General features: G+C 34.8%; 1 protein-coding gene across 6 annotated transcripts in view; it reads right to left on the reverse strand.

The window, feature by feature from the left end:
- Window positions 1-23,225, reverse strand: part of LOC143452053 (transformation/transcription domain-associated protein-like) — a 131,284-nt gene that overhangs the window by 61,475 nt on the left and 46,584 nt on the right. For all 6 annotated transcript variants that reach the window (XR_013114940.1, XR_013114941.1, XM_076952876.1 and 3 more), the window contains exons 24-36: window positions 17,547-17,687; window positions 15,929-16,072; window positions 15,555-15,697; window positions 15,258-15,380; window positions 14,806-14,952; window positions 10,607-10,831; window positions 10,324-10,467; window positions 9,882-10,066; window positions 8,549-8,819; window positions 8,248-8,424; window positions 7,294-7,449; window positions 5,300-5,414; window positions 4,742-4,947 (exon numbers count right to left, since the gene is read on the reverse strand). Coding sequence is in view for 4 of the 6 variants with exons in the window: in XM_076952876.1 (XP_076808991.1) it covers window positions 4,742-4,947; window positions 5,300-5,414; window positions 7,294-7,449; window positions 8,248-8,424; window positions 8,549-8,819; window positions 9,882-10,066; window positions 10,324-10,467; window positions 10,607-10,831; window positions 14,806-14,952; window positions 15,258-15,380; window positions 15,555-15,697; window positions 15,929-16,072; window positions 17,547-17,687 (2,177 nt within the window). In the remaining 2 variants the exon portion in view is untranslated. The remainder of the gene's footprint in view (window positions 1-4,741; window positions 4,948-5,299; window positions 5,415-7,293; window positions 7,450-8,247; window positions 8,425-8,548; window positions 8,820-9,881; window positions 10,067-10,323; window positions 10,468-10,606; window positions 10,832-14,805; window positions 14,953-15,257; window positions 15,381-15,554; window positions 15,698-15,928; window positions 16,073-17,546; window positions 17,688-23,225) is intronic.

Below are 23,225 nucleotides of genomic sequence, written 5' to 3' on the forward strand. Positions count from 1 at the left end.
AAAATCACAATCTTTTTATGTGTATCTACATGATATTTCAGTATGATTGTACTCCAGTACTTCAATTTTGATTTCTGTTAACTTTCATTCTATTCTATGTTGTCTTTTTTTACCCCATAATTACACAATGTGTTGGGGCAAAAAAAGACAGCTGTTTTTATTTTCCCTGTGCTTGTTTTTTTTTACCCCATCTTTAATAACTTTTATTTTAAAACAATTTTGGTTGCTATAAGGCATTAAACTAACATTTTAATGTTTTACTTGCATTGTCTCAGTTTCCTGATCTCTAGTAAATACATTAAACCTAATGTACTGATGATTCATTTGAAATTAAGTTAAGCGAGTGAAATTAAGCGTGAAGTTTCACTCTCCAATCATTTTGTGTTGTTCTTTGTAGTTAATTGATTTATGTACCATTCCACTTTGTTGAACTCCTGCCAAGTAGCCATTCAAAAGCTTAACATTCTTGTAAGCATTACCAGTTTCAGAAGTCTCTGTTCAGTGTTAGTTTAACCAGTCCTGGTAGCATTGTGTTTCGTATACAAGCAAATAGGCAATTTCGTTGAGGAAAATAAAATGCTTTAACTTGACTTGCCCTTCATCAATATGATTAGCTCTGAGGTCGTGTCATTGAGCACTGAAGCGTCGCTTCAGACTAATTTCTGATTAGATATTGATCCTAATGTACTCGTATGTTTCAGGTGATAAATAGATATCTTTAAATTAGAGTACTGAGTGAATGATAAACGAAAACATGGTGAGGAATTATGAAAAGAAAGTTAGGCATTATACCAAGGCAGGAATTGAAAAAGCAGTGGCCGAAGTACAGCAAGGCCAAAGCTTGAATAGTGTTGCTATAAAGTATGGTGTATCCAGGACGCTTTTAAAGAACCGTTTGAAAGATCAGGTTAAGAAGCAAGGAAGGAAGACAGTGTTTCCAATGCATGAAGAAGAGAAGATGGCATCAGCAGTTAAAAAGATGGCAGAAGCAGGATTTGGTCCAACTATTCAAGAACTGCAATCAATTGTGAAAGATTATGTTGAAGCAAATGACATTGCTACTCCTTTCAAGGATGGGTTACCAGGTTATGACTGGACTGTGGGATTTATGAAGCGACACAACTTATCCCTGAAGCGTGGAGGCCTCATGCAACTGGCACGAAAAAATGTTACATCCGACCCATTTGTAATATATGGATTTTATGCTCTTTTAGATGCTGAAATTAAGAGATTGGGAATCGAGGACCGGCCTGAATGTATCTGGAATTGTGACGAAACAGGTTTTCCGATGGATCCGTCTAAGTTTAAGACCATAGGAGAGAAAGGAAAGAAGTCAATACGTGTAACATGTGGAGCAAACCGTGAGAACATCACTGTCCTAGCAGTTGACTGTGCTGATGGAAGATGTTTAGATCCCTTAATCATTTTCAAAGGAAAGAACCTGCAAACTTCTTGGCATGGTGATAAAGCTCTTCCAAACACATATTATTCAGTCAGTGAAAGTGGTTGGATGACCACGGATGTATTTCACGCATGGTTCGTGAAGTTTGCTGAAGACACAAAAGCAATAAGGCCTTTGCTTTTGTTGTTTGATGGCCATATGACGCATTCCTCTATTCAAACAATTGAGTTGGCCAAACAAGAGAATATTTCAGTAATGAAATTGCCAGCTCATTGTACTGATTTGTTGCAACCACTTGATGTCAGCTGTTTTGCTCCTTTAAAATACTTCTATGAAAAGGAACTGTTACAGCATGTTCATGAGACCGGAGGACGACAACCACTACGAAAGGCACAGTTTGTAAACATGCTTTGTAGTATTTGGAGAAGGGGTTTGAATGAAACAAACATAAAAGCAGGATTTAAAGCTACTGGCATTTTCCCTGTGAACAAAGAAAAGTATAAAATTTCTCGACTGGATAAATTCAAATTGGAGTTGTATAATAAATGGCAATCTAGTGGTTCTCCAAAAGATGAAGAAGGCAATCCAATTTTGAAAAAAAACAGTCCACAGGAAACTGAATGGACAAGTAATGTGGAAGAAATGCCATCCACCTCATCAATCTGCAACATTCAAGCTGTTTCCGCACCGTCAACGAGCACCACAGTACAATCACGGATCAGAACAACAAAGGACATCATCAATGAGTTGCAACTTCACGCTCCCGAAGGGATGAAGTATGAAGTACGGCTTGTGTCAAAAGATGAATCGGTTTCAATAGAAAGTGTGTTAAAATCAAGGGGACGACAAACAAATGACAAGAAGAAAAAAAGAAAAAGAGTGAAGATGAATGGAAGCATTTTAACAAATGAAGAATTTAACGAGCAAGTTGAAAACTTTGAAGCAAATGGAACAATTGCAAAAAAGAGAAAAGCTGGGAGAAGGAAAAGGAACGCAGACGAAGATGAAGAAATAGAAAGAAGGATGGAGCGAGAAATTCACAGACAAATGGATGAAGACATGAAGAGAGTAGATACAGAGGATGAGATGGTAGAAGAGTCTGACGATGAATCTGAAGAAATGAATAATGAAACAAGAGAAGACACAGTTGTTGGAATGGAAGATGTAGAGGAAGAGAGAAGAGATGTAACTGAAGAAAGTGTAAACGAACAGAAGAAAGAAAAGAGAACATTTAAATTGGAAATAAACAAAAAGCAAGTTGGAAAGTACTTTGCAGTGTTTTGGGAGAAGCCAAAAACATATTATTGGGGAAAACTTCTAAAGATCTTCAGATACGAGGTTGATGGAAAAATTGAGCAAGTTGAATTTAAGTTTTTGCACAAGAAATCAACTTCAGAAGGTGCAGTGTATTGGGACTGGCCAACAAAGGAGGACATAGATATAGTCAACGTTGAAAATTGTTTTTGGGGTCCTTCAACCGCAGTGTTAACTTCTGTCGGACGTGCAAAATCATATTTTGGTTTTGCCGAGGAAGAGGAAGTGAAAGAAAAATTTGTGTTCCTAAGCAAATATGGACTTCATAATGCATAAACTTCTTTGTTTGTTTGAACAAGGTGTTACAGTTTCATCCTCATCTGTATATATTGCTATTTCTTCTGCTTTGTGTTGCTTTTAATAAACAAAATTTACTGTTGAAATTGATTGTTTTTTTTACCCCGTACATGGCTTTTATTGCCCCAAACACTGGGGAAAAAAAAACAACACAAAATATTTGATAAAAATAAAAAGAATAAACATAATGCTCCAATTTTTTGGACACATCAATGGAATATTAATATTGATCAATAGAGTGTAAAATTTGACTTTTTGGCCCATTTTTTAGCGAGAAAATCAAAAGTTTGTCAATTTTGCATTTTTTTGCCCCACTTGACTATATTACACAAAGCACCATACAGTGAACTTTCAAACACATGAAATTTACTCAAGCTCAATGTCACACATAACGGAACAACTACTGTAGACCTGATTCAAGTCACCCATTTGTCCACACTTGCAGACTATCTGATTAGATTTTGTTTAACTTCTGTGCCACAATTGCCACAAAGTCACAGCACTTCATAAAAAACTAAAAAGAAAAGTACTATTTTTTGCCAGGTGTAGTTTGAAATCAAGGTTATTATTGCGTCATAACAGAGTGCAAGCAAATTTTTTGTATAGCTTTTTACCAACGTTCAGAATGTGAATGAGAGAACGCAAATGTCATGCAATAGTCAAGGTGATTTTGAGCTTTGGCGAGCCAAGCTTGTTAGAGCATTTAATATGTTATTCAGAAGGCAGCACGCTGTCCTTTTGCCCAAATTTTGCACAGAAAGGAAATTAATAATTTTATGTGTAGATTGTACTACTATGAAATAAACTAATTTAGTATATCAGAAAAATGATTCAAAACATACACCATGACTTAATATTCTTTCACATTGATGCAACCCAACTGCCATAGTACAGTGACCCACACTTTGGGCACCGTTGGTGTATAACTCTACATCATATTACAAATAAAGTCAAAAAATAATTTCCCAAATCATAATAAATTTAAAATTATGTGTGCACTTCTTAATAGACTAATATAATTAAACTAAAACCTTCATATAAACACCAACCTGTTTGCTTTATTTAAAAAAAAAACAGACCAAAAGATGAGAATTAACAGCAGACAATTTTGGAACACCTTACACAATCTGTTTGTTACGAGTATAACGCTTATTGTGTGTTTTGCACGCACAAATGAACTTTTTGGATAAATAAAGTTTGGTTGAGGGCTGTAACAATACTACCAAGTCATACTGATTTTTGTAATATATTTCTTTTCAATAACTATTTTGGAATACGTCGATATAACCTAAGTTTGCTGTTACAACTCGATTAAACAATAAACCACTTTGCGTTAACTACTGCAATGCGAAATTAACTTTTTCTTAAATGGCCATCAAAATTTTTTTCTCAATGCTTGATAGCCAGAGGAATAAGAAATCTGCTGTGTTAGACGATCGGTTTGAGAATCTAGACTGCTTTATCACCATGTTGTCTGTAGTTTTCAGAGTGCTTAATATTGTGACGGCTATAGCCAATAGGAAGTCACCAACAAGATAAAAAGACAAGGAAGGAAGAGGTGAAATCATTAACGGCCCACAAAAATTGGGCTAGTCATTGTTGGGTGTGTGTCCTGATCTACGTCAAACCCCCAGTTTAAGAACCACTGTTTAAGTACATAATTTTATATTTATAATTCATAATTCAAGTTCAAGGTAACTGAAAAATACCTGATTTACAAGTGCTTACCATTCTTTTCTGTTTAATTAAATACTTATATGGGACATGCTCGTTGTACCACAACTTAAGGAACTGAAAATCAGCAAGACTGCGGACAGAAAATGCTCGAAGCAATTGAAACTGCAAACCGACGTCAGCAGAGTTGTTGGCTGAATATTTCAATAAACATTTACACAAGATTCTTCCTTCATCCAAATGACCAGATAAACTCCTGTCTGTATTCAGGTATAAAAATATTTCATATCATGATTATTGGTACGAAAATAATAAATTATTTTCTTGTGTAGGCAATAATATGCATCACAGGTTAAAGTAAGCTGCAACGCTAATTCTGTTGCCAATAAGTCAAGGCCAGATTTTACGGCTTGTCTTGGGGGATAAAACTGTGACATGCACTCAAAGATACATGGTAAGACAGTTTGTTTGCATTTACCAGTTTACAGAATCCAGAAATTCAAAGGTAAAAGTTAAAAACCCACAGTCAACCAAGATAACTCTTAGCACAGTCTTCTAATTTATATGTTTTAATTGAATAACCTTGGCAAATAGATATTTTTAAAGGCTTACCATTTTCTTGCTTGTAATGAAAATCTGGGTTTATCCACAGCTCAAGGAGTTTATTCACCAGTGGCATGTTTTGACAAAGAAAATTAGGATTGTGTTTCGCAAGGATCCATGTAATCTGCAGTAAAAAATCATTTCTAAAAATCAAATTTTATTACAATGATTTATACTAGTATAATGAATAGGGCTGGAACCCCAGGAAATCCCAATCGCATTTCCCCGGGATTTTACTCATATTTTGCAATGTTGATCCTGGAGATTTTTGTCTTGAAACTCCAGGAATTCTGAGTTAACATTTTGGCAGTTCAATATTGCTTGATATGTGGATTAAATGTTTAAATAAGTTTTACAGTAGCTAGCCACTTAGGTTCGGAACAAACTGTTCGCTTTTATCGCACGGGGTTGGACCTTGTGCATTAGGTTTTATTTAAACTGTATTCATATGCTTGCTTTTGCTTCTGACCGAGTCCTGACAAATTTTAATCAAAATGTCTGATTTTGAAGATGTAAGTTCACAGATAAAGTCTGCAGTCTGGCAAAACTTTTCATACTGCAAAACTAACGTATGGAGCTAACGTACTAACTAACTGTATGAAGCCCTGAAAAACATCATACCTACATCATTTGAGGCCGAATGTGCGTTCTCAAACCTTGGTTATTTTGACAAGAAAATTAGAAATCGTCTTAACGATCACACTCTTGATGCACTCCTGTTTTTGCGTCAGTATTACAATAAATAAACATGCTTTTTTCTGGTTATATGTGAATACTTTTTACTTTGTTAGTTCCGAAAATTCCCGGGATTGTACGGTGAAAATCCCGGGAAAGCCTGATTTCGAGATATCAAATTAATTCCGGAAATCTCAACCCAATAGTTCATGATTGCATTGGACCCAGAAAAACAATAAATAAATTATTATTAATGTGCCATCCTATGCCAAAAACTGTATTGCATTAAATGTGACAGTTTGGACTCAAGTACTAAACTTAAGTCAAAATAACAAGCATTCAGCACTAAAATAACAACTAAGTAAATTGCTAACGTTAACAACACATATATAAAAAATTTATAAAACTTTCATAAGAGAAAGAAATAAAAAAGTAAACATAAAGTCGGGTACCAAAATAAAAGTACAATTTAATTCAACTCCGAAAGGTGTATAGTACCAGCACACAGTACGATTGTAAATCGCGGCTTATAAAATTTTCTTTCTTCATTTTTACTATTTACATTCTAGGATGGATTACAGTCAAAGGCAGCTTATAAAATAGGGCGCCTTACACGTTTTTATCAAACCAAAATATCATCTGCTATTTTTGTTGGTCACATGTTTTGACGAAACTCTCTTCAATTTCATACTTAGTCAGTAAACAGTGAACTGCAGAGGCATACAGCTGTACCTTATGTTGTGTTGCGGTTTACTGGACCATTTTTCAAATTTACACTTAAATAAATATGGTATTAGGCCAGGGGCGGGCAACTTTTTTGGTCGGCGGGCCTGATATGAGAAAATAAAGTACTTGGCGGGCCGGATTCCTGAATTGATACATTAATTGTGTATTTATCCACCTATGCAAGGAATAAATTGTATTTAATGTAAACTTTAAGTTTTAAGCATAGAAACCAAAAACAGTATTTAATGAATTTATTAACGAATAATGTACTTCAATAGCTGCTGAAATCAAAACTGAACTGCTGAACTGTCTGCGGGCCGCTCAAAATCCCGTCGCGGGCCGTATGTTGCCCACCCCTGTATTAGGCCAATAATAACATAGGTGTGAGCATTTCGCTGTTAATCTATTTGACAGTCATTGACAATAGGCTACATGAGTATTAGCAATTCAGCTTTCTTTTGAAAAAAAAGCTGTCTTTATCACCTTCAACAAAGAATGTAAATACGCAATAGGCTACATGTAGTAGATTATTCTGGCTACATTATTCTGTGACAATTTTAAGAAAAATTTGGTCGCTTTGTATGAATCAACCATAAACTTACCTGTACTCCAAAATACTGCAATTCATCTGCTGAAATAGGAGCACTGGTAGCATTGGATCGATGATTAAAACAAAGTGCAAGCAACCTTGAAACTTTCTTCTCCATTTTATCACGTATAGCTGTTCCATTTTCATCATTCAGTTTTAGAAATGATATCTTTGACAATTTAAAAAAAATATTGTTTATTATTACAACGTGTGTATCACATTCTTTTTAAGTGGATACAAAAAAATATTCAATACCATTTGTCATTTCCAATTGGATACCAATACACCAATTGGCTGCATCTACATTATTCAGCTATCTATCTGACTTTAAATCAACTATGTTAGACTTTACATATAACAAATGCATCTAATCATAAAGATTGGTCTAATTTATTGGATTAAATTCTAGTTTGAATGGTTTCCTATTCTTTTTACTGCTTTTCAATGTCGCTTTTCATCCTTTAACGTACAATATTAATGAATCAATTCTCTAGTCGTGGTTCTTTATCATTCATGGTTCGTGGCCCCTTAACAGTGACCCTCAAGATCTGTAACCGATTGTTCATCAATAAAAAATGTAGATTGTTGATTGCAGGACACTTTTTACTTCACTACAGCATGTGCAGTAGCCTCCGCGCCGCTAATTTTGCACAGCAAGCACAAGTACGAAAACGTGAGAAACCTGTGTCGCAGCATGCCTCGTCTTCCCCTACTACTGCGCTATAGCTCACTTGTGAGGTATCTGCTCGTGGCCGACGTAGAACGTTCCGATGGCCCCCGGTTGAGAAACCTTGCTCTAGTCTTAGTCATTAGTACTAATAGATTTTTAATAATGTAACAATACATAAGATTGGAAAGTGAGATTGAAAAACTTTTATATTGCAAGAGTTGATGCATTTTGTACAATTACCATTCATAATCAATTTTTATTACTTGCATACAAAACATTTTCAAACATAGTACGTACAAGCATTCGGCGCCAGTGGCAGTCACATGCCCTATGCTCCTGTAAAAAGATCCCCAATGCAGAATCAGGATGGCGAATCAAAAACAACAGCAATGGTTTACGCAATGGACTACCTATCTCCAGCATTAATCCTGCTTCTGTTTTCACAACCAGTGCTATGAGTGGCTCCAACAAAGCCTGAATAAGTAGTTACTTGTGGCACCAGTACAAAAAAGTTTGTAGATAATAAGTTTAATATAGTTTAATAATAAGTCAACCGATGATAATAACTTTATACTTAAGTTAAGCAATCACTACTAACCTGCGGGGCTAGAGGAATGAGATGAAAAATTTCTAATATAGCAGCACATAACTCAAGCTCATGTGAAACGTCGAACTCCTGGTCCTGCTGAGAACCAGAAACAGAAGCAGTCGACAGAGTTGAACTCTGGACAGAAATTTGTTTGTGTAATGCAGTGTCTAGCCATTTGTTTAAATGAGCAAAAAGCTGCTCGCAGAGTTTTTCATTAAATGTGTTTGGAAAGAGTCGAGATAAAGCAGCAAGATGATGTACCACAGTTAGTGTTAAATTTCTGAAAAACAGATAGTTGAAAATTTTAATATTTGTCAAAATTTATAGCAAAGTGGATAAGGCAACTTTAAATACACTAGAGATAAGCTACTAAATAGAATCTGATGTGTTTTTAGCCTAATACAGGAAAAAATGTAATTGTTATTACCATAAGCCGATATACATAAATAAATATTGATCACCTCAAACGCGTATACCCTGCACCCAAAAAAAGACAATTCAAGAGCACAAATTTAGAGATTGACAGTGTGATAATTAGTGCACAATAATAGCATCAATAACCAGTGAATAGTAGGCACATAACAGACTCTTTGACTTTTAACTAATCAATCCACAATCAGTTTACCATATGTATGCTCAGTCTATTATAAAAATATACAATGGTATACAAAATGAGTGGTCTTTTACTCTTAGAAATTGCTGATTTCTGTTTCTATCGATTAATCAGTATAACGTTGCAATACACACTCTCATTACCAACTATTTTTGCCTTCATGTTAGCAACTTTTCCAACAGAAATAATTGTGCAAACTATGGCATATTAATGCGCATATGCAGTGTTTTTTTAAGGTGTTTTGAATTTCTCCAGCGGTTTCCCAAGATTTGGGAAATAATTCGTTTAAGCAAATATGGCTATTTTTTGGTATTTAAATGAAACACTTGCGGTCTCTTAAAACTACTTAGCGGTCACCCAAACCAAACCTTAAAAAAAAACCTGCGCATATGCATATTAAATTTTGTCTAAAGTTTACAAGGTAAGCGTCAACAGGGTTCCCTTATAAATATACTTTTCAATGAAGAGCAAGCAGTGTCTTTCTCTGTTTTCACAACACTTTCTCTGTTTTCGCAATAATTAATAGACAAAATTATACATAAAAGTTGAAATCTTATCTTAGCCTTTTTAGAATTTCTTTTAAACAGATTTTTAAACCATTTTCCCAAACATGTCTATGAATATAATCTAGACTAGTGTAACACCAGCTTTATTCCCACTTAAAGACCTACGAATATCTAAACACAAGTTTTCATTTTACACTTCTTGTCTACAATAAGGAAGCACAACCTGTAATCCCCCATTTTAAGCAAAGTAGGCCTCATTGCATTATGGACAACATCCGTTTCAATTGGTTTTCCTTCAATTTCCATCCCTTTCAAAAATCTTTTAATACAGTCTTCAGCTGTTTTCATTAACTGATAGCTCTCTGATCCAAGTTGCTTAAACAGCACATTTATAATTTTTTCCCTAACCTGTAAACAAATACTTAAATTTAGTGCATGCTAATCAATGTTACACTTTTACAAATATTTGGATAGTGGTATAAATATCAATGCCAAGTGACAGGTATATATCAATGACATTCATAGGCTTCAAACTACCTCGTACATTTATTTTTTAAACTCATATCAATCAACTAAATAATCTTTTGTTTTTAGTTTGCAGAACAGTTTGAAAAATTTACAACAAACAACGCAGAATTTAAAATAAAATATATGCAGTAAACTACCTGCGCAATATAGTAAAGCACTGACAAAGCTTTCATCGCACTGCTGCGCAATGGTATAAGGCTCTGGACGTTTTTGTAGCAAGCAAGTTTTCTAAGAGCATGATCGTCAGCTTCACAAATGTTGTACAATTCAGTGAAAAAAACCTGAATGATCAGCAGAGTATAAACTTTTAGATCATGCCAGCAATTCAGCTGAATAGTTCTTTAGACAACTTTATCAAATTATACATTTCAAATTAGACATACAGTACCACTAAATTGGATGTTGTTTTAAATGCATCACCTTATGCTCTTTAACATTCAAATCCAAAGTAAACAAACGAGGCTGCAAAGAGTTGCAGAATGTGTTTCCTTCAATAAGTCCTATTTGAGTGTTCACAGGTTGATGACGCAATAAATGTTTTCGTGGTGGAATCATGTCCGCCAAAACACTTTGATGTGGTATCATTATATCAGTAACACTTTTGTGACCAGATATGTCAGCCAAAGTCTGAAGGGATTGAGTTGCCTAAAAATAAACAACTTAAAGTTTAAAAGTTTTGATTAATCATTTCAAAATGAATGCGTTAGTAATAAAGACTTTTTTCCTGTTATAACATAAAAAATGAAAATACCTGAAAAAAACTATTTAAACTGAGTATTCAGGCAAGTGCAGACAGCAGTAATATAATAATCTAATTAAAACTATCATCAGAAACAACTAAGTTAAACTAGACGGCCAGGTTCCCGCAACCTATATCTCTTCTTCTAACCAATTTTCTGCCCTATTTCTTTATAGCATGATTAATGTTAACGTGCAATGTTAATGTCGTGTAAAGTTAACAATTTGGATTGCTTTCAATGATTATAATATTCCAACAAAAGAAATCCCTCAACCCATTTAACCATGTTAACATTCAGCTATCTTCTTATTGCATTCAACCTGTTTTAGTATAATTTCAGCTTTCCAAAACAAGCTCATTTATAGTGTGTTTTGTCGATAATTCTATGGAAATTAGGGAAAAGATTTCTTTTATGTTTAAATATTCAAAGAATTATATATGTTGACTTGTACTTTTTATCATAAAACTTAATCAGAAATGCAAACAAACTTTATTGGATGAATTTTTTTTACGCTGATTCCAAAATCTGCCTTTGTCTCTCTTTCTCTAGCACAGCAGGTTTTTAAGATATTTGCATTTAAATATTTTATGAATTTAGTCTTACTAATGACTTAGACCAAACTTTGTTTCAAATCAGTATGCTCAGAATGTTTTGAAAATCTTCCTAAATGGCCTCCGGATATTTTTTGTACATTGTGATAATGTTTAGGACCAGAGAAACAACAAATCAACCAAACATGTTGCAGATATATCTTACTCAATTTCCAACATTGCTATTACTTTAACGGTGGTACACTTCAGCAGCTTGCAAACCGTTATTCTCCACAAACCATTGCTTTTAACTCTTTAGTTTCTTTACTGATAAGAAGGTTAGAAGTAGCTAAAGTTCCTGGGCTGTATAGAATTCTTGCAGACTATTCTCTTCTGTTATAATGCTATTCTGTAGTGTGACTATCTCACATACACCAAAAGCAGCAGTGTTTGGTGAATCCTCTTTACAGTCATTAGACTGCCAATGACTTTAAGGTCTCCTCAAATGTTCCACTTGTATTCACTATACTAGATGGCATTGTAGAGGATTTCTATACTTTTGTACGTTTCCTTTAACTGCACAGAGCGTTTTACTGGAAAATATTTTTATTATATTATTACCATAGCGGAGAACAATTTTCAGATTTCTTTTGGAGGAACCTAAAAAGACATCACTTGCTATGCGTTTCTCTCCAAACTTTTAATAACATGGCAGCAGCAGAGTGGTCCATCTACTATGAATACTGTTGATAGACCTATGTTGTGCATTCTGTAATGACAAAGCACAACATTTTTCTAAGGCAACTTGTTTTCTTTTAATTTTGATTCAAGCAATTTTGCCTTTTGTTTGAGCAGGGCTAGGCCTTTTAAAAGATCATTTAAGCATTTCTAGCAAAAAACAACAGGCTTCAAACTTTCTTCTGGATCAGACTCTGAAGCTGAGGAATCACTCAAAACTGACATACTTCCTTAAATCACCACCCTATTCAACTTCAGCTTCAAGTCCATCTTGAGGTGAAAACGGCACATGCAATGATACGTCATGTGGAACAAGTCTTTGTGCTGAGTCTAGATTTGGGATAGTTTTGCTTGTATGTTTGAGGAATAACTTCTTACATTTATAACGCAAAAGCAACGATATCTAAAGTGGTCTTTAGGTTTCCTCCATATCATAGGATTAGCAAAAAGCATTGCTGATGTTCGTTTCATTCTATCTTCTATCTTCTATCTTTCTTCGTTTCGCCAATTACTCAAGCCGTTTCAACAAGAAGTACATATTTGATGTGGAACCCCTGCTTGTCTTCATCTCCAAATGAAATAACCAAACAACCGAAATACAGTTTGTATACTTTTCTCAGATCTGCTCCGATAGCTTGTCGTTGAGTTTTAATCGTAAAACTACTAAAAACATAACAAAACAAGTCTGGATGGATTATTTTTACACTTTCTTGGCATGATGGTGATGAAACCAATCCATTTAGACTAAACAGCAATAAATGTAATGCACATATAGCTCTCAAAAAAATGATGGTTTGAAGTGGGGTTGTGGACATTGCCAAAGATATATTGAAAATGAGAATGGTAATGAGATGGGACTTCCGACTTCTAATAAAACAATGCTACAAATAACTAAAATTACTGAAAATTGAAGACCTAAAGCATATCACATACGCCCTTTATTATTAAATATATGACTTATTTAGCAAAAGGTTGCTTCTTATCAAATATTTTTTATCATTATCAGTTCGGCCATAGATGGAACGCCTTCTGAAAAGTCAAAACTGAACTACAACGGACGGAAAAATTCACATTGCCCAAGTCCTTGTAGGTGAAACTTTAAAACAGAAAAATAAGAATATCTAAAATTATATTTTAATAATAATAATTATTAGTAGTAGGGCCCGCAAAAGTCAATAAAGTCGAAAATTTTTAAGGACCTCGTCTGACCACGAATCAAAGAATAAAGTTGTTTTCAGCACCTAGGGGATTGTTTCTAAGAAGTTTATAGGTCAAAATAAAGTCAAAATTTACAATAAAGTCAAAATTTTCAATAAAGTCAAAATTTGTCAAATTATGGCTTTTGACAAAGTTTTTGTGTTTCTTGAGAGTAATTTTTGTAAAAATCCTCGTGGAAGCATTTTAAATCAAGAATTGCGACACAATTAAACCATATTAACCCATAAAAGCAGGAAATAAGTCACAATGCCCACTTGGATCAGCAGTAACTTTTGTCGCAAATTGTCCATTTTTATTCATTGTTACGTATTTAAATAATCCTTATGCCGCGTGAAGGGGGTTACATTACTTCTTCCCTGTTTAATTTGCTGTTTATTAGAATTTACCATGCGGAGAAAATCGAGGCAAAGTGCCCTTTTCACAAGGACAAAATAACACAAGGTACCTAAATCTATCGCCAAAAAACACGACGCACTTTTTATAATCCATAAAACACCTTGACTTTTCGACAAAACATTACGTTTGGGTCTGAAATCGACAAAATATTATGTTTGGGTAACTGCAGGAAGAACTGTGGCCTCTACAAATAAGCAATTTCGTTAGGTCAAAATAAAGTCAAAATTTGATAAAAATAAAGTAAAAAAAAAATTTTTTTAGGTCAAAATAAAAATGGCCCTAATTATTAGTGATAAATTTTCTGATTTTACTTTCAGACGCTGGGCTATATTTTGGCCCTTGATTAGTGCTACCAGACTAAATATGTTTGCCTCAACAACACACAATGCATTTTTCTCTTAAACATCAGTCAAAGTTAGCAGTGATGTTGATACTTACTGTGTTACACTCCTGTCTTAATTGATTGTTTCAACTCAAAAATCATCATCATCAAGCATTTTGCAGTTTTTATCATTTTAATGCAATAATACAACCGTGGAAGTAGCTTTCTCTGTTTTTGATAATTTATCAACTAGTTGAGGCATAGACTATACAAGTGTTATAGACATTTTGTTATGTCTTATTTTGTTTCTTCCTGTACCATATAAAGGTAGTAGCCTTAGTTTGCTTGCTTGCCTGCCGTACAGTCGTGATCCAGAGTTACATTTTGGCTAATGCCCACATATTCTCTATCAAATTGAGGACAAGTTGAGTTTCTAAACCATTCTAAAATTGCAATTTTGTCGTAGGAAAAATTCTGAACTTTTTTAAGGCAAGGTGGTAAATCTTGCTGAAAAATGTTTTGTTGAAAAAGTGCCAAACTACAATATCTGACATGTTCTCAACTTATATCTATCATGTATGTTCCTTCAATGCATTTCTAGTTTTATCACAATTACATAACATATTAGTAAAAATAGTTATTCAAACCAAAAAAAAACAGAAGGATTAAAGGCACCTGTTCACGAACAAGTTGATTTGGAGATGTTACTTCCCGAACAAGTTCATGCATAATCTTTTTAAATGATGTTTGTTGTAAAAGTAAAATCTCTTCATGTTTAACCATGTCCTCAGGCAGTGGCGTAGCGCATTTCACCAATAGTTCCTAGTAAAGAAATATTGAAACAGTAAAACTGTACAATAAAATACATTATAGCAACTCCGAGGTGTCTATTATCATGAAGTCTTCCAAATATTTCTTACTATCTGATCCATCATTTTTACACTGTATGATAACAACAAAAACCACAGCTCTGTGCAAAAAAAATACGTAGACAGATAATATAAATATATAGATAAATGCTGAAATGACAGACCACTGCATAAAAGAATTTAACAACAGTCCCAAAATACAATAAAACAAGGAATTATTAGCTCCTAAATAATTCATCATCACATTGTCATTCTCACCTTCAATATAACTTTGGCAATGTCCACAGCCCCGCTTGAAACTTCATTTGTTAAATCCATCATGACAAATAACAATGCCCGAAGAAAAATATACTGCTGCTCTAAAACCCATTTCACTGGCATCTAAAATAAATTTTTCGACAGTCACATAAGATTTGCCAGGTAATCAAATGAGTACTTAAAAACTTCAAGCAACTAGAAATAACAGGAAAAACACATATGTTAAACTAACACTTCCAAAAACCTATTGTTGTCCTTTCCATGTCAATATGTAATGTACAATTCATTATTTCTTACCAACTCCATTAAGTACTTAATTGCACTGCACCCTCCGTACTTAGCATACCAAGCACGATCATAACAACAAGCACACATTTTTTCAACTACGTATGAGAAAAGTGGTAGTTCAGCTGCTCTTTCACGACACCCCAATACTGTAGCTGAAATATGTAACAAAATCCTTTAAACATTTACAAGCAAATATTTTAAAGAAACATAGTGACAACAAACTTACTTCTTTATTAAAGAATTAAAACAGGAAAAAACTCAACTCTACTCAGATATCAATTAAAGACAGCACAACAATAATAAAACTAAGCTGAATTGAATACAACAAATTTCTTGTGAAATGCTTGGGATTTTTAAGCACTTTACTAAAAATCTTAACTTACCAGTAACTTTGACGATAATAAGAAGAGCTATGTTGCCAATTTTGCAAAGTTCTTTCTCTTCGTACGCCATACAATCCGCAATAGCATCCACCACAACTAAAGGGTCCATAACTGATCGCATACCTGCAGAATCTGTGGTGTATCCTGAATAGATCGTTATATACCATAAACACCAGAGATATACACTTAGTTAAACACTCATTATATAATACAAACTCTCTAAACATTTGCACCCGTGTATAAGTTGCACCACTCATTTATAGAGAAAGACTAGGACAAAACCATCTTAGTTCAAGTTTAAATGTAGTCAGTACAACTAAAGCAAGTAAACGCCAACTGTATGAGAATATTCCAAAGTCTGGTTAGCAATTTGTTGTTCATAGTCAACGTAAAACTGGACCGGTTTTCTTTAGGAATCAGTTATCCTTTACTGGTAAGATAATGTGATTGTTATAATCAATACATCTGCTACATCAGACCACTATTACCTTTCAAACTGTTGTGTTGAAACAATTAATTATGATTGAAAATATGTTTGAGTTAATAGCAGTGCTTATGAGCTGTTGTATAATAACCAGCAAAAGGAATAAAAAAACTGTTCCTGGTCATGATCGTTCTTGCATGTAAAACATTTCAGCTATTACAGTTACACATTCTGTTCTTTAAAATAACCACTCTTGTTTTAAAGGTAACGTATTTTCCTTTTGATCCATACCATAAAAGTGTATGCCACTAAACCAATGATCTGGCTGATGGTATGGTATCATAATCTTTATCCTCACACTGAGAAAAGTATTTGTACGATTTAAGCTTTGTGAAGATTCTTCACCATTCCAGCCCAAACTATTGAGATGTCTTTGTGCAGTTCCAGTTGATACACATTTTTGATTTGATTTTATGATTTTTTTTCATTGTATTATCAAAACTGTTCATCAGAATCGCTAAACAGGGGCAACCCTTATTTATACTTTGCCCAAAGGTATTATTGCAGCAGCACATATGTAACACTCTGTTCGCATTTTTTAAGAGCCAGGTACTATCAAGCGAAATCTTTACAAAGGTTCCTACTGTTTTCACTTTCCTTTTTGTTCGACAAATAAGTTGTAACACTCAAAACTTTGCTTCTAAGTTTTTTTTCACTTTTTATTGTGTTGATATAAATAAACATTGATCGACGATTAGTGATTACCAGTAATAACAAGTGAAGATTGCAACGACTATGGTGTTTCTTTGCCATGCATTTAACCACAAAATGGCACAGAGAAAGAGCGCTGTCTTTGGTAGGACAGTGTATCTTTGCTGAGATATGTAGTAGGAATATGCCCGCTCTTGTAAAATTTTGTACTCCTCTTTAACTAGTAAATATGTACACTGTGCATGACACCTATCTCTTAATGGCAGAAATTTAACCCAAAAATAAGACTTATACTTGAGTTTCTATGATGTTGTTGTACATGCCACAATATGCATTGTTACCAGAACATGATGTACATTGTACGATTGGTAATATAGTAATATATACCTTTATGATGATTATATCAGAGCAAATAGCTATACAAATTTTCAACAATTTTATAAGTAAAAGGAAACTTGCAAAAAAATTGTTTAACTGACTCACCCAGTAATCCAAATTGTTTTTGCTTATGTGTCACTGGAAATGGGCCAGCCTGCTGAGTTATAGCGATTAAAGTGTAGTGACGAACCACATGAGCAACAAATGGTAAAGCACTTTGGCGTAGATCTTTTATTACAACGCACACTAAAACATTAAATGTAAAAACATATTTATAATTGCATACAAAAATCAAATAACATGAAATGAAATCTCCTGTAAACTGTCTCCATCTATTGCGGACAAATATTTATTAAAGTTACTGTTAAAAAAACGACATCCACGGAGAGGATTAAACATGAATTTCAAACACATTAACATATAAAATTAACACGGCCATTCTGAAATTATATCCCAGCTCGCCACACTGGTTAAATAAAACAAATTTAACATCCTCTGGCAACAATACCCAGTCCTTTGCATAAAAGCTTATACAAATACTGATACAAAAAATTCAAAAAATTCAAACTAAATTTGTGCCAAGAATCAACACATAACTAGTGTTACCTCTGTTGGCCTGTTTTTGTCAAAAATGCAACTCCACCTTTGACTCTATAAAATTCTACCTGTATGTAGACATTTTTCAGTGAAACATACCTTTTCACATATAACAAACATTTCATTTCAGTTGCACTATTTAGAATATATGGTTACCAAAATGATTACTTTTGATCTCGACCCAAGCCTAAGGTATGTTTCCTGTTTGGTAGTTCTGTGTGACTGAAAAGTCAACTTCATCAAACTTTTCCAAAAATCTGACGCTAAACGTGGTAAAGTTTCACGGCAAAAAGTTGCAGTCTTACATCGTTAATATACAAAATGCTATAAAATGTTTCGGTTTATTGAGGGCAGGTTGGATTGTTTTATTAACAAAGCTTCTCTACTTTGCCTCCTTTATCGTTTTTACAAAACTTTAATATTTGCAAATAAATAATGTAATCTTTTATCGACTGTTATAAAAGCTTTGTTAATAAATATAAATATAAAGGTTTGCAATAAAACAATCAAAACTTAAACCTTGCCTTCACTTTATCGTCAACTATTAAGTTACCGCCAACCCCATTGCATCATTTTAATAAATTCACAGAGAATGGGTCGAAAACCATCTACAATCCTAATTGTTGCTGTGACACATGTAGCTGTACTGTGGTCATGTTTGTTTCAACATGTAGTCTATATGCCGTATAACACCATGGTATGGTAAAGGTTTTGCTTATTTTACAACCTTGTGGGAACAAAGGAAATGTGTGTGCCATGTGTCATTATGGCAAGAAAAGCAGACTTCCATGACCAGTTTTCAGTTAATTTTGATTGACTGAACTCTAGGTTTCTCTATCTCTCTCTCTTCGAAACCCAATTCAACCTCTCAGGGGGGTCATGGGAGTAGTAGCTCTTTAAGTTCTGAGAACAGCTTGCAATCTTTCTGTCAGTTACTTCGACTACAGGGATACCGAGTCGAGAGCATGAGTCATGAGGCCAGGTCAGTGATGTAATTGTACCAACTGGTTACTGGATGACCCGTTGCTCTTTTACTGGTTACTATTGCAATCATGACTTGATTTGCAAGTCTTTCCTGAGCCATTCTGGTGACATGACCGAACCATCGTAGTTGGGCTCAATTCGAAAACGTAGTGATTAGATCTTTAGAGATTTCTGTGCTACGTATTTGATCTAGTAGTGTTTCACCATAAACCCACCTGAAAAATCACATTTCTGAAGCTTGCACCTATGAGCGCACTCTTTCGGTCCACTCTTTCCAAAATTTATGACCATGGGTAAGCATTGAAATAAAAACTAAATTAAAAATTGAGTGCTTTGCGGTCATAGAAAACTCTTGTTTCATGAAAATCGAACGTTGGTATGGTATAATGTTTATCCTCGAACTGAGGAAAGCCTTTGCACGACTTAAACCTGGCAATAATTCTTCATCGCTTGAGTACCGCTTACCAAGCTAGCCTATGTGCAAATTCCGATTGGCACATATCTTTTATTTTGATTTTTGAATCTTAGATCTTTGGAATTCAGAACTGTCCACCAGGTCTGCTGAACAGGAGCAAGTGTCGTTAATACCTTGCCCAAAGGCATTACAACAGTACGGCTTACAATTACAACACGGAACCTGAGTCGCATTTGTTGCAAAGCCAGCACTCGAATCATTCGGCTACTGAGCTGATAAAGCCGTTGAACTAGAGCAAAACACAAAAAAGCAGGACAGCCAGTGAAGCTCACACATGACTGCACTTGCTTTATAAATTCGGGTGTCTCATTCCGTATATTGCTTTCCATCACACTCACTTTGACCACTCATCAGGATTTCTTGAGAAGCATAGTGCCTCAGTTTTCTCAGTTTTTATACTTATTTTAATCCTGGATTCATTGCAAACTATTGCAAAACGATCTAGCGCATGTTGAAGACCAGGTTCGAAAGAAGCCAGAAGAACTAGGTAATCTGCAGACAGTAAATAACTGATCCTACTGCTTCCAACCATGACACACTCTTCTCGCCTGAACTGAAAGTTTCTGACTAAAAAATGTTCTTGGGGTACCAGAGGCTTCAAGCGCAGGTTTCAGACAACCAGGTGGTGATGGGTACATAGCTTAGCTCCCTGTTTAACTCGAACGTCTACCACAGAAGATAAAAGATCGGCTGAAACAACGAAAAAAGTCTATCAACGACAGCTGTTGTGAACTGTACTAGGTATACTTGTGCATATGTGTGTGTAGGAAAAAGGTGTTTATAATGTTGAGACCGTTGTTACAGCATAGCTGTAATAGACATCTACCATTCTCGTTAAGGTCTGCATATCCATGCTTACCAATCACACCCATTCATATACGGTCAACAGTTTCAACATGTGCCTTGAAGTTTCCCAGAAGAAGTGTGGATTCATTGGGTTCAGCTCTCAGCAGGACAATCTCCAAGTCACCAACAAACTTGGAATATCGCAACGTTGAATTTGGGGCAGATACTTATGTACAAAGCAAGTTTTGTCAATCTAACTTTAGCTTCAACATGAACATGTCAGAGTAGAAGAGTTTCCACTGATTAGCCAGCTGAACACTTCTGGAGCCATGACACTTTGTTGAAGAAATCCCATATAAATCCATATCCAAGCAATACTGTTTGGCTTCTTCAACTAGTTCCTGCTCCTTTCCTGTCATAGAAAGGACATTCCAGTTTCCAACTGGTAATCTTTGACAGGTAAGCCAGCGAATACGTGTGGCACCTCGTAAAGTACAAGTACTCTGCATTGTCCCCAGTCGACTCTTCAAACCCGTAGGGAATGCATTGGTGGGTGTGAGAGAATAAGAGGGAAATGTGTATTTTTAGACCAAAAAATCTACTTTTGACTTTGGATTTATGTAACATGATGTAGAGATACGTGATTTTTTCATGTTCTAGTATGAGATAGTATCACATGCAAAATATCAGGGATACCCAAGGGGCGACTATTAACACTAGAACGGCCGGAAAACAAGTTTATCTCTAACGGCCGGTGGTGTCGAAAACGACACCATCCGTAAAAATGTACTTTTTGATTTAATTTAGCGAAAAACTCAAAACTAAATACTTCCGTAATGAATTTAGGATGTATTTTTCTTGTTCAGTAGAAACAAAAACTAACATAGTTACAGCAATTCGACCTTTGATGACGTTGCACACATTTGTAAGAAACGAAAAAAAAACAATATTTATAAGTTGAAACATAAACAATCATTATTCTGATGGTAGGTATCTTAACAAAACGCTAACTATTGCAGAAAAAGCTCATAAGTTTCCCACACACAATGTGATAAGTCTTTAGAGTTTACAGCAGGATCCATGTTGATCTATTTACGTCGTGCAGTTTTTGCATTGTGTAAGTTTCCAGTCGCCGTTACCACACAATCCGCAAGTTGGCCTGCTGCAGTGACTTCAAACTGTAACTATATAATTTTACGAATTTCTTCCGCACATTTCCTTCGCTTTCCAGATGGTCTTCTCTGCGCTGGGTTCACTTCTCTTTGGACCATCTGCTTCCGCTTCACCGCGTAAGCATCTCTCAACCCCTCCGTAAGCTGGAGTATGAAGCTTCGTCATGCTACCGAAACATTTTCTGTGCAGAATCCAGGAATTCAGCTCTACTATGTCCAGTAGTTTTGTCCAAACAGCCAAAGGTCATCGTCTACTTGCTGCATGAGTTGGGTATTTTCTCGCCGTTTGGTCGAAAACGTCCACGCCTACCTTGTTTTGTTTTGGACTACTGTACAGTTTATAGCCTAGCTCTGCTAATAGCGTATGGCATACAATCCATACGTTGCACAAAAACTGTGCATTTTACAGTTCGCCTTCGCTGCAAAGCAAAGCGAGTTTGTATTGTGCAAATGTACATGGACAAAGTACGTTTAGGATGTCATTAACTCTCCGTAAAAGCTCTATCTAAATGAGATAAACAATCACTTGAAAAGATAAAAACTGGGCTAATCTCAAGTATATGTTAGTTGCAAGTGCAATCGTGCGAAGTAGAAAGATGTTGTAGTCTACGGAACCTCTAAAATCATATTGGTGTCGATTTCGACACCTCGGCCGTTAAAGGTATAACAGGTTGTAAAAAATAAATCAAAAATCAAATTTCGGTAAATGTTACTTATCCATACTCTTTCAAGAAAGTTAGGAAGGTACTGAAAATTTTATATCGTTGCAACTGCTTTTACTAAAAAAAAATATACATCAAAATTCAAAAAGTGTCGATTTCGACACCTCGGCCGTTTTAGTGTTAAATAATTAATTGCATTTTTAGTAAATTGTGTATACTAAGAAATTGACCCTTTCTGGATACCCATACACCTCCTTAATACTCAGCTGAGTAATATAACTCCAAATGTGGAAATAGGCTGCCTTTCATGCTTTCTTTCAAAAATAACAAGTAAAGTAAAAACGCTAAAATTTCCTCAATAAACTATTAAATTTGCAAACCATCCTTCACCTATCAAGTATTTAGTGAGATAGTGGACAAGTTTCAATGGACGATAGGTGCAAAGTATGTCGTAAAGAAGTGGAAGTACACAAAGTAATTGTAATTGTCTTTCAGCCTGGCGTAATCACAAGAGGGCTTAAAAAACATCATTTTTGGAATAAAAAAACAAAAATAATTCTTAGCACATAAAGTTGACCATCAAGTTTATAGCATTACCTGAGCCAGAAAATGTTGTTTAGATCAAAGGCTGAAGAACTCTATTTTGTGTGCTTCAAGTGCCATCAGCGACTTTAAAAAAAAACCAGCAAAAGGAGTTTTGCAAAGATTTTTTCATTTACTTACAAAAATAAGCTGTTTTGGTACAATTCATTTTATGGTGTTGCCGTCCATGCCTGATCACAATTTTGAGTTTTAAAAGCTTCACAATTCAATTTTGTGAAAACAATGGGATGGGGAAACCCTATCTGTGAAGATTGTATCATTTTAGCGTTTCAACACGCTAGGAGAACTAAAATCCAGTATGATAACTTAACAATATAACATCATTATACTCTTTCACAAAACTGTAGAAACATTTTTCGTTATCCACTCTACCAAATAACGTTTCATGAAAGTGAGGAGCAAGTACAAAAACAATTTGCCCTTATATGGAAGAGCAATAGTAACCAAACATTTTCTAAAAACATTTTTGAAACATAATTCAAGGTTAGGTAATGATCAACAAAAA

This window comes from Clavelina lepadiformis, chromosome 4, assembly GCF_947623445.1.
Source record: "Clavelina lepadiformis chromosome 4, kaClaLepa1.1, whole genome shotgun sequence".
Lineage (NCBI taxonomy): Eukaryota > Metazoa > Chordata > Ascidiacea > Aplousobranchia > Clavelinidae > Clavelina > Clavelina lepadiformis.